General features: G+C 48.0%; 1 protein-coding gene across 1 annotated transcript in view; it reads left to right on the plus strand.

The window, feature by feature from the left end:
- Nucleotides 1–17,521, plus strand: part of POLA1 (DNA polymerase alpha 1, catalytic subunit) — a 1,864,208-nt gene that overhangs the window by 1,260,761 nt on the left and 585,926 nt on the right. Inside the window, exon 32 of the mRNA XM_078657805.1 lies at nt 16,320–16,494. Within this exon, the coding sequence (XP_078513931.1) occupies nt 16,320–16,494 (175 nt within the window). The remainder of the gene's footprint in view (nt 1–16,319; nt 16,495–17,521) is intronic.

A 17,521-nucleotide genomic window follows, 5' to 3' on the forward strand; every position in this document is an offset into this window, starting at 1 on the left:
TGTATGTACATAAGCGGCGTTCATTTGTGTTCACAGTACCCCTTGTTGATTGTTTGAATCGAGCATTGAATTGTTCGAAGTTGGTTCTCTTAAGGATCTTCTCTGCCTGCAAACGAGGAAGAATAGGAATATTCTCTCTCCCTTTGCAGATAGTGAAGGGTAGGTAACGCAAACCTTTAACACGTCGTGCCTATTTCGTTCCTCATTGATTGATTGTTTGCCCGAACATTGACTGTTTGGGAATTGGTTCTTTTTGGAGGTATTCCCTGTTTGCAAATAAACGTAGGAAAATCTTTGCAAGTAGTGAAAGGGTAGGTAATGCGGACCTTTCTCCCCCGTTGTAATCTGTCATGCCTATCTACTCCCCACTGATTGATGCACCTGTTTCACCCGGACCATTTACTAGAGATAGGTCATCTGGCCCGACCAGAGAGCACCCCTAGTGAAAAGGACATATGCAATAATAACGAAGTGATCACTGTATCCTGTTAACAGAAACTTTAGCATGAAACAACCTGGAAAGAAAGGAATAAGAAAACGAAAATCAGTAGGCCACTAATGAACTTTTTATTAAATAACAAACAAAGAAACGATAACAATACGTAATGATAAAACCTATTATTGTCCTAGAAACAAGAAACGTTAGAAGTAAGCCCGTAATAAGAAACCTGAAAACAGTAAGAGAAACCAAGTGTGACATTGCAACGGCCACAAGGCAACGAGGCTTCATCGCCCCTCACTGCCCCAAAACGTGTCTGTCCCACCGCCTGCCACGGCCAAATAACGGCAAACTGGGAAAGATACAAGTCAGCAGACATCCGCCCCATTCTGGAAACTTCCAAAGTGCAACAGGTTTCCGGCTACGCCCAGCCGGAAGCAACACATATAAGGCGGGTCCTGCTGCCAACCGTCGGCCAGGAGATCATCACGTAAGGAGTAGCCGGAGGAGAGGCCGAGGCCAGCGGGACCTGGCCAGGGGATTGACAACACTGGAGAGTTGCAGGGGGGGGAATGTCTATGTCCTCGACCCTCCCCTCTCTCTCCCAGTCCGGCCGCGGTGGCACTTGAGAGTTGCAGGTTGTCCCCCCACTCTCTCTCCCGGTCCGGCCACCAACGGCCGGGGGCTGGGGCCGACGGGATCCGGCTGCAGCCGATGAGCCAAGGAACACGTTCATGGGGCCAGAGCAAAGGGCGTCCGGCCGCCATCCACCGGAGGTCCGGCCCAAAGACGGACGGGACATTTCTTCTTTCTTTTATAATGGCTGCGACAACACTGGGGGGGGGGGATGTCTTGCACATGCCTCCGACCCCCCCCCCCTCGTCCTCATCGCCTGGTCCGGCCATAACAAATGTCAAGCGAGACGCCGTGGGGTGCACTGGGTGGGAGAGACGGTGCGAACAGGCCTCTCCCGCCTCCCCAGGTGGAGGCTTCCCAGCTGCACCCTCAGCGCTCCAGGCGCCCGGAAAAGGGTTCTTCCACTGTGGCGATGCTGCAACGTCTCGCCCGGCAGGGTGGAGCCCGTCCGCTCATTTGACCCCGCGATCGCCAGTAGCTACCGAACTCTCAAAATGGCGGTCGACCTGGCAAGAGCGGGCCCAGCATAAAGAAATGGCCCGGTCACTGGTTGACTCCACCACCGTAGTCCTCCACGACCTTGAAGATTCTAGAGGAGCCGCGGGAGTCCCCGACCCCCGCAGACACCCCCGATAGGGAATGACTGCCATGATCGCCCGTGGAGTGACGAAACTGTAGCCGCGGGACGTCGGCGCTCCCATGCTGGCGCCAGCCTCAGTTTGAATGACTAGAATCCTGCAGACCTCAGTTCCGGTGAAAGCACGGTGTGACCCGGTAGGAAAAATTGTTGCACCCCCTCCCCTTTTTGACTGATGGTTCAAACCACCGATCCTTTCCTTTGCCCTTTTAACTGAACTTTGGACTGCCTCCCCCCCCCCCCCCCCCGCGGCGCCCCACGCCGTTATTTGCTGGGCGGCAACTTACTAGACATCACCTTCGTGCCATCTAGATTTCAGCGCGTTCTGCTGCCTTGGAACTATTCGCACAACAGACCGCTACTGACGACCCACCCCCAGGCAACATCTTCTGAATTTTCATAATTTGAAAGAACTAGTAACATGTCCTCATCAGGAATTTCCTCTTCAATCATCTCATCCGGAATCTCCTCATGAAAACTCTGCAATGATGATTCTTGTAACTCTATGGTCTCCAAACATTCGATAAATTCGCCATCAAGAGATAATTTCATTAAATGTAATGGATAATTCAAAAGAAATTGCCACGGTCTCTCATTGTTTAAATGTTTTTACTGTTTTTGTTTTGTTGTATATATTTATAAGTTATTAAAGTTTTATATTCCTACTACTTTGTTGGAGTGCTATATATTTTTAATGTGACACATAATTGTAAAAACTTTGATGTACAAAGAGTCATCCCTGGAATCTTCCGCTTCAGGCTCGGTCCCCTCCCCAATCACAATACAGGATGGTTTTCAGATAGTAGGAACGCGTGTGGTTTGACGGATCTCATCGGGTGTGGGCCTTGATCTACTATAACTCCTTTGAAGAGGGGTGATTCTTTACAGCTGGGGCCATAAACTACATCTGCAGGGCTTGCTGATAGCCTGGACAATCGGACACAGAGGAAGAGGAGTGTCAGAGGGTGCGGTAGTGAATAGGGCGAAAGGGAGGTGTCGGGCGGGCACAGAGTGTGATTCTCAGGGAAGAGCAGCGCAGATGGGGGGAGGTTTATTGCCGATGCATAAGACAGAGAGCGGGAGTGACCAGTGCCTGGGGAAGATGCTTGCGAGGGTGGGGAGCCATACTACGGATCAACAGCGTGCAGAGAGTGGGTCTGGTCAAGGCATCTAAAATGGCTGCCGTGCACGACAAAAGTGTGGCATTTCAAAAAAGGCAAGATGGCGCAGATGTTTTTCAACACTTCCTCATTTCCTTCGAATCGAACGTTAACAGACGGTGCATATTACCAAAGTTAAATGAAATGAAATGAAATGAAAAATTGCATTTGTATAGCGCATAACTGCCCTAGGGCCTCGCAGCGCTTGAAGATAAAATGGTTTAGCGCAGGCTCGGGGCAGATCAGCAGGATTTAGCAAACAAATGCGTTTTCAAGGCCTTTCTGAATGAGAGGAGGTTGCTATTTCCTCGGATGGCAAAGGGGAGGGCATTCCAAAGTCTGGTCGCCGAATGGGAAAAAGAGCGGCCACCCCAACGGGCTTTGTTAATTTTAGAGGAGGTGGCCAGCTGCAAGGTACCAGACCGAAGGGGGCGTGCTGGGACATAAGGCATGACCAAAGGGTGCAGAATCGCTGGGCCTACACGGTGAAAGGATTTGTGCATAATGCACAAAGCTTTAAACTGCACTCTGGCAGCCATTGGGAGCCAGTGGAGGTCTTTCAGAGCCTTCCTCGCCGACTGCCGACGGGAGAGATTGAACAGTAGGCGGGCCGCACTGTTTTGTGTGACCTGAAGCCTCTGCAGTACCGAAGCCGGTGCTCCTAGGTAGAGAGCATTCCCATAATCCAGGCGAGAGAGAATCAGGGCCTGGACCATGGTCCTCCTCGCCTGGAAAGGGAGCAAAGGGAGCACCCGCCGGAGCATCCTCATTAGTCCAAAGCAAGTGGCGGCAGTCTTAGTAGCCTGGACCGAGAAATCAAGGGCGGTGTCAAGCCAGATCCCGAGGCTCTTTATCTGGGACTTGGGGGCAGGAGGAGCGCCAAGACATGGTGGCCAGACGGGTGCAAGAGCAGACGGGGAGGGATTTCCGAGTAGAATGATGTCTGTCTTCTCCCCGTTAAGCTTCAAACAGGAGGCTTGCATCCATCTGGCAACAGCCTCTAGACAGGGGCCTAAGGTGTCGGATGATCCATCTGCGTGGTCTAACGAGACCACAAGCTGCGTGTCATCCGCGTAGGTGACTTAAGCGATATTTATCGCTAACGATGCTTAGCAACAAATTTTTTACCGCTAAGCATCGTCAGAAATTATCGCAGATAAACCTTGCTATTATCAAGGTTTATCGCAAATGCGATAAAAAACGGCCGCAATGCATGAATATCGCTAAAAAGTCCGCGATATTCATGCATTACCGAGCTAATGCTCTTAGCCATGTTATCCACCTCCCATTGGATAACATGGCTAAGAACTGCTCAGGGCAGGTGTTAGTTTATGGAGATATTCGCGCTTGGCGCGAATATCTCCAAAAGTTGGTAATAGGAGATAGATATCTTGCATGTTGTAATGCAAGTTATTGTGGTATATGGAACTCATACCATAATCTCTCAGGGAAACAGAAACTGATCCTTTTGGGACCGCCTGAGAAGGCCTAGGGGGTGAGGGGTACTCTACTTTGCCCCCTTTTCACGTTCCGAACTATTTTATTTTACTCTCTTCTATAATTACACAAAATGGCAGCGATAAGATGCATCAGAGACAGACAGTGAGAGAAAGGAGGCCGGAGATGAAGAAGAGATGTCAAATACACATTGGAGATAATATAGTGGGAGAAGGGAAGTAAATATGAGTAAACTTACCATGTAACATAAAAATGTTGCACTCTATACTATAAGTCTCATTTTATACTACAATCACTTCGCTACAACCTCATAAATTAAAAATAAAAATGAATAATGTCTCAAACAATTTTTGATTTCTAAATATAAATTTATTCTTCTGAATTTTCAAAATTTGAAAGAACTAGTAACATGTCCTCATCAGGAATTTCCTCTTCAATCATCTCATCAGGAATCTCCTCATGAAAAGTCTGCAATGATGATTCTTGTAACTCTATGGTCTCCAAACATTCGATAAATTCGCCATCAAGAGCTTGATCAAAAAAATCATTCAAGTCATCTCCTCCTTGTGAGAATACTTCATTATTGGTGCTGTCAATTTCAATAAATGTAGTGGATAATTCAAAAGAAATTGCCACGGTCTCTTCATTGTGAGCCATTTTATTTTGAAATTGCTTGCTGTAAATTGCAGAAAAAAATAATCACTTTCATTTATCGTTTTTAGTAATACATAATATAAAACTAACTTTATCAAGTATTTAGTATAACAGAAGGACTGTAAATAAATAACAGAAAACATTTTTCAAATTATCTTAAAGTGTACAACATAGTTCCCCTTACAAATTAGCAACTCACCTTTTTAAAAGTAGAAGTGTTAGTACTGTGTAAACCAAACACCAGAAATTGAGCACCAAAAATTCCTCACAAATGTACCTCAGACAGTAGTATCACAAAATGGCTGTGGTTTCCTCTCATTTTAGATATATACATAACCAATTAACTTTCATCACACACAAATACAAAACCAAAGTAACATTTTAATTGGTTCTAAATTTCAACACTTTCAAATGTGTTTTCCCCATGCAATTTTCCATATGACATTTAGATACGTCTACAGCCTGAATGGCTGAACGGAATTACACCAAACTTGGCAAAATGGTACATCAAACCTAAGAGGTCAGGGAGGATCTACTATGCCCCCTTATGGTAATTTGCCCCTTCGCTTTGGCCTCCTCTTGTCTCTCGATCCTACCGAGAGACAAGATGGCGGCCGCTACGGACTGTTTGGAATGTTTACAGACGCCGTAGAACCAATCAGCTTCGCAAAGCTCCGTAACGCGAAAAGTACGCGAAGCGGAGCGCTGTTACAGATATATATCTTTTTTTGAACGTTAATTTCTCAAAATCCACTGGAGCACATATATTGAAACCTAGCAAAGGCACATCGGGCTACCAGTCCCTAATATTTTGCCAAGTTTCGTGCAAATCCATTCAGCCGTTCGATTATTAATATTTTTTTTTTTTTTGCCCCGCGGGGCCCTTTTAAAACCTCCACATCAAACCTAGGGGGTCAGGGAGGATCTACTATGCCCCCTTACGGTCATTTGCCCCTTCGCTTTGGCCTCCTCTTGTCTCTCGATCCTACCGAGAGACAAGATGGCGGCCGCTACGGACTGTTTGGAATGTTTACAGACGCCGGAGAACCAATCAGCTTCGCTTCACAAAGCTCCGTAACGCGAAAAGTACGCGAACTGGAGCGCTGCCTGGTCCGCTGTTACAGATATATATCTTTTTTTGAACGTTAATTTCTCAAAATCCACTGGAGCACATATATTGAGACCTAGCAAAGGCACATCGGGCTACCAGTCCCTACAATTTTGCCAAGTTTCGTGCAAATCCATTCAGCCGTTCGGGCTAAAAGTGAGGCCAACCGCCCTATGGAAAACTCAATGTTAAAAACACGTTTTGGGACCCCCCTTTTTTCTCGGCCCCCCTTGACGAACCCCCCCCCCAAATTTTCAGGGGCTGCTCAGAAACAAAATGTTCCATTTTCCTGAAAATTTCAGCCAATTCCGTCCACAAACGCCAAAGTTATTAGACATAGAATTTTCAAAAATCCCATAGAGAAAAAATCCTAACTATATATACCTACTGGCGACTGCCAGTAGGTAATATATATATATGTATATATATATATATATATATATATATATATATATATATATATATGTATTTATTTACTAACACACTCCTCTGAACTCTTTAAGAGATCAGAGGCCAAAGCACATAACAAGTTACTTAATCAGGATACGTTAAGTTGCACAATTTACAGTTAGGCCCTAGGGGCGAAGCAAACCATATATTAAGAAAGTGGTATAAGTACCACGTCAAGAGAGCAGGAAAGGCCTAGGGCCTGGAGAATCGCTGGGGCTACACTATCTGACCTTTGGGTTAGGAGTAGGAGGCCCACAGGCGGCGTGTGCAGTGTACACACACACACACACACGCACGTGCGCACACACACACACACACACACACACACACACACACGCTGCAGTCGTGAAGAGAGGGTCAGAGAGGTCTGGAAGTCTGGGTCATGTCAGGCTCTGTGCTCGTGTTCCGGCGGGAACGTCGACAAAGCAAGCCGTTGATTTGCTGGATGGTGCCTGGTTGCCCAGGGTGGTCACTCCTTGGCCACAAGGGAGATTCTTCAGTCTTCAGCTTCAGCAGAACGTCGAAGGTCCAGAGTTTTGTGTCAAGTTTCGGTTCGGGATCTAATCTGTCTCACGACTCAGCTCCTACCTTTATACAACTAAAAGGGGCTGGATTATTTCTAGGTCCCTCCTGTGGGTGGGACCAGGAAGGGGGGTGGTTACACCCCCTCTCCTTTGTTCAGTTTCGCGCCTGAGCTGGGGCTTGAGTGCCCCAGCAACTGGCTTGAGCTGGGGAATGCATGGAGCACCTAGTGTGCCCCAGGCAGTGTCTCAAACTATTCAGCCCTCCCTGTCCCAATACACAAAGTCCTGTCTGGGGTGGTGCTTGCACCTCCCCGGGCAGGAAACCTATTGTCCAAACCTCCGTGACTGGAAGAACTCCCAGCAGCAGGAGGTCAGACTTGTGTCTGTGGCAGCAGCGTACATTTTGCGACGCTGGGGCTCTGGTTAACTTTAACCGGGATAGTCAGAACTAACCTGTCTTCTCCCTCTAGAAGGGTGGAATGCTACCCCCGTCCCCCGAATTGGCGAGGGGGTAGTATTCCAAAGCGTATGACACCTTACACGACATGTTTGAATAAAGCCAAACCAAAGTTAGCATTTAACCGCGAGGTTCATAATGCACTTAAGAGTATATGGTATGGCAAGATCATAGAACAGCTTTAAGGACATGGTTCCGAAAACTGCAGACAGGCTCAGCTCATGCTAGAGCACCATCTCACACATAACCAAGCACTCTGCCTCCAGGATTGTTAAGGCCTGCCATAGGAGTGACTTATAGGTTACTGTGTGTCCATATATAAGGGTAGATGTAGGAATACTATACCTAAGCAAGGGGTGATTACACGACCTTGCCCCAGCTGAGTGATCAGCCAGTTGTGTCAGTTTGGATGGCCATCCAGGGGTGGCATAATACATGCTGCAGCCCCTGGTAGGCCTTGGTTGCACCTATGCCCTGGGCACCTATGGTGCACTGGTACAGGTGCTGATAAGGTGAACCAATTACCATTCGTGGATGTACCTAGAGTACATGGTGTAAATTTAGAGAGAGTGCATCTGGGCTGTGGGTCTGATTAGCAGGCCCACAGCCACATCTAAGTCGAAAACCAGTAAAGCAAAGCAAAAAGTGGGGGTGACCATAAGAAGAAGACCCTACTCTCCTACAGTGGTTACCTGCTGTTCTTCGAAAACTTCAAAGACCACTGTGCCTAAGCCTACACCCAATTCTTCTGCTTTCTCCAACTGAGACACGAAGTACTATTTTGCCTAGGATACACATCTCCCTGAATACATCCTACTCCAGGCCAAGCTGCTGATGTGGTGCCAGTGGAAAAGGGTGAGCTCTCAAATGTACTACTTCTTGATTATCCATTCCCCAAATGGCTTTGCTTTCCTATAGCTCAGGTGGGAGGGCTGGGTGGGTGTGCTTGATGACCATGACTGGACGGAGGCATGATTGGCACCAAGGGAAGTAGCAATAGCCGCTCACCTGCGTATGATACAGGTGAACATTCTGCACGTGACCTACCTATTTCCTTGTCGCATACAACGGATTTTCCCAACTGGTCAAACTGCGTGTGCACACGGAGCACTCCCTGACACTGATTTTTTTCCGCATGGGATTGCATGGTGCTTAGGCCCTTCTAGAAGGGGGGGGGGGGGGGTTCGGGAGCTCATGGAGCAGCTGGGTCGTTAAATTGATTTGGGCCCCTGAACTGAATTACTGAGACGTGTGGAGGAATTGGGAGGTCCACAATCCAAGAGGTTCCTTGTGGGGGTGGCTTGTCTAGTAGCCAAGAGAGACGTAGCCTGACTGTGGAAGCAGCCTTAACCCCCCCTTGCTGCAGCTGTGACTAGCAGACGTTGACTACTGTGCACATCAGGAAAAATCTACATATGAGGTATGTGGATGCCCCGAAAGGCATGGTAAAGTGTGGGGTAAGTGTTGGGCCCATCATGATGTCTCCTCATGAACAGATTGATTGTTGGTGAGGCCGCTTTCTGTACTGTGACTCGGAATGCTCAGCTTTTTCTGCCTGTAATGGTAAATCAGGACTCTAGGGTAAATGAAATAAACTTGGTTATTAAAAAAAAAAAAATGAAGAAAAGCGGAGAAATCATTGGGGGCAGTTGGGGTTAATCTGAGAAATGGAAAGATTTCACCATAGTAAAGATGGAGGAAATTAATGTGCATCAATTTGCTTATGACATCCTATGGAAAGGAAATATTAAAAACTTGATTTTGTCTCCATCAAAGATGGGGCGGAATCACTTGCCTTTTTTTCTGTGCAAAATATTAAAGGAATAAGTCTGCCAGTAAATCTAGTTTGACATTATTTATTATTCAAGTTGAAAATACACTGTAAAATTGATGAGTAAAACCATACTTTGACACACTGCAAACTTTAATATGGCAGATAACAAAAGGGCTGGCCAGATAGCAGTAGACAGGCATTGAAAAAGACTATAGATTTGGCTTTTCGTTAGCAGAAGTTACAGTTGAGCAACTTTCTGCTCACCATAATAGTCCTAGAAAGTGAGTTTCATAATGCAACAGAATCTTGGGCGACAAATTGAAGTTGGGAGTATGGCCCATACCTCCTTATGAGCAGAGATAAGATGTCCTCTAACGTAACTGTAATGAAAAGGAGTCAGAAGATGAAGTTTGCTTGTAAGTGGGCAACCTAAAAGGCATTCACAGCATAATGTTGTGTAACAGTTACTTTCTAAAACAGCACAGTTTTGTGTTGCATCTTTTAGTAGCCTCTGTGCACGTTCATCTTTACTCTGTGAACAAAGGGCCTGAATCCAATGTACTATCGTAATAGCAAAGTAGACCAAAAAAAGTTGCCATGATCTAAGTGAATGGAGCTGTAGCTTTAGGAAAGATCAGTACTGATTTTCAGGGAGTTAGCCTTTGTCTAGAGTGGCATGGTGGGCAAAAATGATGGACTAAAATGCAGCCTGTGCAATTGCCAGTGGCTGGGATAAATTAAAACATGGTTTTCTAGCAGTTGCCCCCTTACGTGATGCAGGCATGCTCAGACATGGGTACCATGCTCATTATGACATACGACTCAAACTTCACCATGCTGACAAGCCCCCCAGTAGGGTGAATCTGGTATGGGGTTGCTTTTCGTCCCATCTGGAGAGGACCTTGCAGTTCGTGACAGCCTGCCACATGAGCTGCAGGGTTGGTATTGATTTGCATACTGAGGTTGGGCTTTTGTCTACAGTGTCATGGTGGGCAAAAAATGAAGGACTTTAATTTAATTCAAAAGACACACAATTGATTGACGGAATGCAAAACACATCAAAAGATTCACCCCCAGTGAAGAGATCTGGGTTAAATCCATCATCTTTTGCTCAGCATGTCACCCTAGTTTAGACCTGGCCATATGCAAATCAGTCTTGACCCTGTGCTTCATGGAAACAGTCCAGCCCAAACTGCCAAGCCAGGTCCTCCCTGAACCAGAAACAAGCATCCTAGGACAAGTTTCGGGGTTTCACCCCTCATCAGCCTGGATAGCTTGAATCCAGTGTCACAGTGACTGCTCCTAGGATGCTTGTTTCCAGTCCAGGGAGGACCTGGCCTGGCAGTAATATTGGACTGTTCCCATTGGGGGCAGGGTCAAGACTGATTTGCATATGGCTGGGTTCAAACTGGAATGGCATGGTGAGCAAAAAAACAATGGATTTAGGCCCAGATCTCTGTACTGGGGTGAATGTATGAAATTGTTCTGCATTCTGTCCAGTAATTGTTCTTTTTGCATTTAATTTATTTCAAGCATTACATCCATCACCATGACCTCCCGTTTTTTATAGCTCAAGGAAATTCAATCTCCCCTAAAGCTGAAACCATCTGTGGGGGATGTTGCATTGTCTCTGGACCTGGTATACCTGATGAAGAAGCTGTCCATCAGCTTCTCTTGAAATACTCTGGACCTCAAAACGGTTTTCCCTTACTTGGCTCAGTTGCCAGACCCCCAGTTGAGAGAGTAAATGTAAATGTACAGGAATTTATATAGCGCAAATCACCAAGCGGTTTCTAAGCGCTTGCTTAGGGAACCCGTCCTGGTATTCCCCTGTGAGAAAACCCCGGCAGGGTATCCGCAAGGTGAAAGCCAGGCATCCCACCGCGAGGGGCCGTTGTGGAGATTAAGCAAGCTATTGCCCAGAGTCGCAGAGTGTGAACCCATGAATCGAGTAAGCACCGGAGCGAGAATTGTCGAGTCCATGGACATTTTAGGACTCAATACCCCGCCGAGCCGGGAATTGAACCCTGGTCCCGGGCTGACCTCTGCTTCCAGGTCTGCCTCCTCTAACCAGTGAGCCACACTTCTCCAGAGAGTGGGATGCAACCCAATGTACTTGTCCCGCCTCCAGTCTAATATGATTCGGGATGGTAATGGTCTTTGTCCCTGCCCTATGAATGTTAAATGTTCTGTATTGTATGTTCTTGTGGACTGTATTTTTTATATTGCCATTCGAATTACTTTTTTAAAGCCCTTGTTATTAAAATACAGAGTGTTGTAAAGATTGGAGGCGATAGACCTGCTGTCAGAAATGCGCTATTTTGAGATGCCAGTAGGAATTGCTTGTTTTGTGCTTACTGTTAACCAGAGTCTTAGTAGGATGGGTCTTAGTAGGATGGAATCTTGGAGGGAGGGGCTAACGGGTTTTAAGTCTGTCTTATACTGTAAGGGTGTTTTTATGATTTTAAGAATGTTTTATGGATAATTGTCCTAATAAACTTGTTCCTACCATCTCCTTTCCACAAATCAACAATTACAGTGGCATTGTGTGAGCAAAATAAGTACATCGCAAAACACATTTTGGATCACAGTTGCAGGCCATGTTGTATCTGCAGTTTAACTTAAGGGCTAAAGTAATGCTCATCACGAAAAGGACTTTGTAATCATCCATGAAATGTCATGGCCTTGATAGACCGTGCATCTTAGGACTGGCTAACTGTATAAAACATATGAAAACCAGTGGCTGAAAGGGGCAATCCAAAGCCATCTCTCTTTATTACTTATTGTACATTGTAGAAGAATTGATGACCGGATGTTTTTTAAATTGCACTAAAGGTGTCTGTATCCAGATCCAAAATGTTACTTGGTACTTAGTAGTAAAAAAAAAAAAAAAATTGAGTCTCATAGCAATCCATCCTCTTGTATGTCGTGCTTATTGAAAGAAAATTGTAGCATGATCTGCTCTGAGACTTCTTCCATTCTTAAAAATGCTTAGAGGGTGAGAGGAGAAGGGCCTGTACGTGGGTAGGCAGAGTGTATAGTGGGGTATCTAGGATTAAACAGGATATCTGTAAGAAACACATAGCGATAGATTCCTTACATTAGAATTACCCCCAGGCATCAGACTGGATCTGGAAAGTTTTCGTCAGCAGTACCCCTGCGCGCCGGAAGGTGGTGTCGTGCGGCTCCGTGTCCATCGTTGGCGTTGTGGTCGCCGAGATGACGTTGTAGCAGCTACTTGGATGCCACCCTCGTGCGCTGACATTAGTTCTTCCTTTTTCTGTGCTAGCAAACGCAGGTCTGGAGAGAGTAGTACCCAAAGTAATTTTTTGACTGTTTTGTTTTAGGCTTTTTGTCTCGGTTTTTACAAGTCGATCGACTCCCGGTGTCGTAGGGATGCCCGGTTTCAAGTCTTGCTGGGACTGTCATCGAATGATGTCGGTGACTGACCCGCACCGCGTGTGTGTCTACTGCCTGGGGCGTGACCACGACCCCAAGTTGTGCCCCGACTGTCGACCCATGGAGCGAAGACTTTGAGGGAGCGGTCCCGAAAGTTGCTGGATATCCGCGGCCCACGGTTTCAGCCCCGACATAGACACTGAGCCGGAACGGCATCACTCAACGCAGATTCCGACGCCGATGGGGCCTTTCTACCCCTTATTTTTGGCCTATATATCAGCCTGAAGAGGAAGGGGAGGACTGGGAGGGGTCTGAGGACTCTCTCACAGCTCAGTGTGAGTATGACCTGGACTGGGAAAAGGAACTTGGGGATGCGAACGGTCTTGACACCTCTCCTGACCTTGGCCTGGTCACTACTCCTACCGTGGCTAAGGAGGAGTGTGCAAGTTATGCAGTGGTGTTGTGTAGGGCGGCCGAGGCCCTCCAACTCCCTACCGTGGCCGTCAGGACTAACCTCCTGATAGAAGTGCTTCAGCCGGCGGCTACCTCTGCGGAGCCACTGCTATTTTTCAATGAGGTACTTTCTGATGTTCTTTTGGGCACCTGGTCAAGGCTCAACACAGGGGCTCCTGTGGATAGGAACTTGGCCCATCGCTCGGCCCCGGGTGACTCATTTTCCTCTCCCAACACCCCACGCCTGAGAGTTTGGTTGTCCAAGCCTCAACGTCCCAGAGCGCATTCCCTACCATACCCCCGGACAGGGAATCCAAGAGACTGGAACAATTTGGGAAGAAGATTCTTTCTTCTGCCAATTCAGTGCTGCTGTCTGTGAACACTGCATGCCTCTTGGGCCGCTACTCCCACTCTGTGTCGGATACGGTGGCGCAAGTGCTGCCTCAGTGTCCGGAGGAGGCGCGGACAGTCTCGAAGGCTATTGCTGAGGGAAGAGATGCAGCCAAGTTCACAATACGATGTGGCCTTGACACCGCCAACTCGCTGGGCAGAGCGATTTCCACGACGGTGGTGCTCCGCCGTCACGCCTGGCTGCGGACTTCTGGCTGCTCGGGGGATGTCCAGAACACCCTGATGGACATGCCCTTTGATGGCATTAGCCTTTTTGTCATCAAGGCAGATAGCGCGTTGGAGCGTTTTAAGGACTCACGTACTACGACCAAGTCCTTGGGCCTGTCGGCCACTCGCCCTCCTCCGCCTTCTGCTTTTCGCTCCTTTTGTGGCAACGGAAAGGGCGCCCCAGCACATTTGCTTCAGAGGCACAGGCCGCAGCAGCAGCAGTCTCAGAGCGGCCGCAGATGTAGAAACCGCAAAGGTGGTTCAGAGAGCCAGCGGGCGGGTCAGTCCACTTCCACCCGGGCACTACTGCCCCAAAACCTTCCTAGTCTGGTCTTTCAGAACCTTCAAACTCCACTGGGCGGCAGGATTCAGCTGGGTTTTAGACATAGTCCCGAGGGGCTACTCCCTCCGCTTCGAGACTACCCCTCCAGCCATGCCACCCCAGTACCACTACATGTCGGGGGATCACTTTGAACTACTTCATCAAGAAGTCGCGGCTCTCTTGGTCAAGGGGGCCATCGAGCGTCTTCCTGCGCCAGAAGTCGGACGTGGATGTTATTCCCACTACTTTCTGGTGCCCAAGAAGGACAAGGACATGCGTCCTATCTTGGACCTCAGGGACGTCAATTGCTGCGTCTGGAAGGAGAAGTTCAAGATGCTCACTTTGGCTCAGGTCTTGTCTGCTCTCCACCCTGGAGACTGGATGGTAACGTTGGACTTGCAGGATGCATATTTCCACATTCCCGTCCTGCCGGCGTTACCTGCCGTTCACGGTAGGCCACGAGCATTTTCAGTTTATTGTGCTCCCCTTTGGCCTTACCCGCGTCCCTCTGGTGTTCACGTCACGTTCAAGTGATGGCGGTGTCGCAGCTCATCTGCGCAGATTAGGGGTTCCAGACTTCCCCTATCTTGACAACTGACTGTTGAAGGCGGGCTCGCCCCAGGCAGTCATTTCCCACCTCCAGACTATGGCCGACCTACATCATTTGCTGTGGTTCTCCATCAATGTGCCGAAGTCGCACCCGATTCCCTCTCAGAAGCTCCTCATCATCGGAGCGGTTCTGGACACAACGCAGTTTCGGGCCTATCCTCCCGAACGGCGAGTCCAGGATGTTCAGGCTATGATTCTGATCTTTCTGCCTCTATCCTTGGTTTCGGTCAGGATGACCCTGAGGCTGTTGGGCCTCATGGCCTCCTGCATCCTGATTGTCACTCATGCCAGATGGCATATGCGGGTTCTGCAGTGGGACCTGAAGTTCCAGTGGGCGCAGATCAGTGGAACCTGTTCGATTGCGACAGATCTCAGAGGGCACTGCACAGCAGCTGCAGTGGTGGCTCATGAACCGACATTGGGTCCTGGGCTAATCCCTCTCCTTTCCCCAACCAGAGCACACAGTGGTGAAGGACGCGTCCCTCCTGGGATTAGGGGGGGGGGGGGCGCCACATGGGAGAGGCGGAGATGAGAGGCCTCTGGTCTCCGGCGGAATCCAAGCTCCAGATCAACCTTTGGGCTCTTCAGGCGATCCAACTTGCACTGAAGGCATTCCTTCCCTCTGTCAAAGGGAAAGTGGGGCAGGTGTTCACAGTCAACACCACCGCCATGTGGTACTGCAACAAACAGTGCGGAGTGCGGTCTTAGACCCTATGTCAGGAGGCTAGGCGCCTCAGGACATGGCTGGAACAGCAGGGTATTTCCCTGGTGGGTCAACAACTGGCAGGTTCACTGAACGCCAGGGTGAACAAACTCAGCCTTAGGTGCATGATGGATCACGAATGACGTCTTCACTCGAACTTGGAGCAAGGTCTCTTTCAACAGAGGGGAGAGCCTTGGTTAGATCTATTTGCCACCGAAGAGAACGTGCAATGTCAGCAGTTCTGCACGTTGGAATTTCCACTGCGGCAGTCGCTAGGCAACGCTTTTTGCCGCAAGTGGAGTTGCAGTCTGTTGTAGACCTTTCCGCCTATACCACTTCTACCCAGCGTGCTGAAGATCAGGCGTGAACAGGCCCAAGTCATTCTTGTGGCTCAGGACTGGTCTCAAAGAGTATGGTATCCCGAGCCACTCAGTATGGCCATCGATCCCTCCGATCCGACTGAAGAGGACCATCCCCTGCTTCTGTTGCAGAAGCAGGGGATGGTCCTCCATCCGAACCTGTCCAGCCTCCACCTCTTTGCGTGGAGATTGAGAGGCGGCAGTTGATTCCTTTCGACTTGCCTCCTAAAGTTTGTGATGTCATTCTGGCAGCCAGGCGTCCCTCCACTAAGTTGGTATACGCCTGCAGGTGGAACAAATTTGAGGCATGGTGCACAGCAAAGGCTGTGGATCCGCTTTCCGTTCCGTGCAACGCCACCTTCCGACGCGCAGGGGTACTGCTGAGAAAAACTTTCCGGATCCAGTCTGATGCCTGGGGGTAATTCTAGGGTAATGAATCTATCACTAGTAATGTTTCTTTCAGATATATCGTTACCGAAGGTAAGTAACTTGTTCATTATGGTGAAGTCTGACCTGATCTCCTTCTGCTAGTTTATGCTTTTATCTATTCTTCTTGTAGGATGGATCAACCCTGAGTGCCAGTCAGAGAGCATATGCTTTAGAACAACTACAAAAGCAAGACAATCTTCAGATTGACACAAAGTACTATCTGTCTCAACAAATTCACCCAGTGGTAGCTCGAATCTGCGAGCCAATAGATGGAATTGACTCTGCTCTTATTGCAGCATGGTTGGGTAAGTGTGCCTTGGTTTATTTTGTATTTATTTATTTTACTGGAGTTTTATATAGCGCAAACTTGACCCGAAGGTATCCGGTATCACAACTCTTTAAATGAGCACCAGTTGCATTACACAAGGACACATTCATTTTTGTTAGGCACAGAGAGCTTAAGTGATTTGCCCAGAATCACAGGATGTTGAGCGTTGTTGTAGAGACTCGAACCCTGTTCCCCAGATTTGAGGTCGACCGCCCTAGCGTGAGGCCACATCCTCTCCCCTATTGTAAAATATATTTGCACTTTATGTGCCAGCTGTAGCTTAGGAGAAATATCTGGGCAAGTGTAAAAGTTCTTATTGAGACATTTTTGTATTGCAAATCTTCATTAACATGTCACAGAATACAAAATGCCATACAAAGGGCTTCAATAGTTCATAATAATCTCAGGCAACATTCCAAGAAAAGGACTATAATAAAAGAGATACAAAAATTATGACCGATCTGATAGACTTCAAGTGCAGATTACTTACTTGAGAATATTCCCTGACTTCCAATGGGATCAGAAAGATTATCGAGCAGTAATCCTGCTTGCCGGTAGGTGGCGGAGTTCAGTTCAGCGGCATCCATAACGGAAATGACATCAACAGTACACATACAGGCCGCACGTTGGCGCACTGACGTCAGTTATTTCCTTACCTGGATTGAGCTACCCCATAGTGATGTTTTTATTTTTTTTGGTCTGGCCTTTTTTGACTTTTTATCTACGTTTTTCCTGAGATTTTTCTCCTGATGTTTAGATGTCACCCAAGAAGCCGCCTGGTTTCAAACTATTTGGGGCCTGCCCCAGGCAAATATCGGTGCCGGATCTGCGGACTTCATGTGTTTTGTGGTGCGTGGAGCTGGGATACGACTCCAAGGCATGTGAGGTCTGCCGCTCCATGCACTAAGGAAGCGATCCTTCAAGCTCCTTTATGTCGGTTGACTCTGTGACGCTCGAAGGGCATCAGGGAAGTTCCACAAACGCAAGAAGTCGAAGATGTCCGA

The sequence above is a fragment of the Lissotriton helveticus genome, chromosome 8, assembly GCF_964261635.1.
Source record: "Lissotriton helveticus chromosome 8, aLisHel1.1, whole genome shotgun sequence".
Lineage (NCBI taxonomy): Eukaryota > Metazoa > Chordata > Amphibia > Caudata > Salamandridae > Lissotriton > Lissotriton helveticus.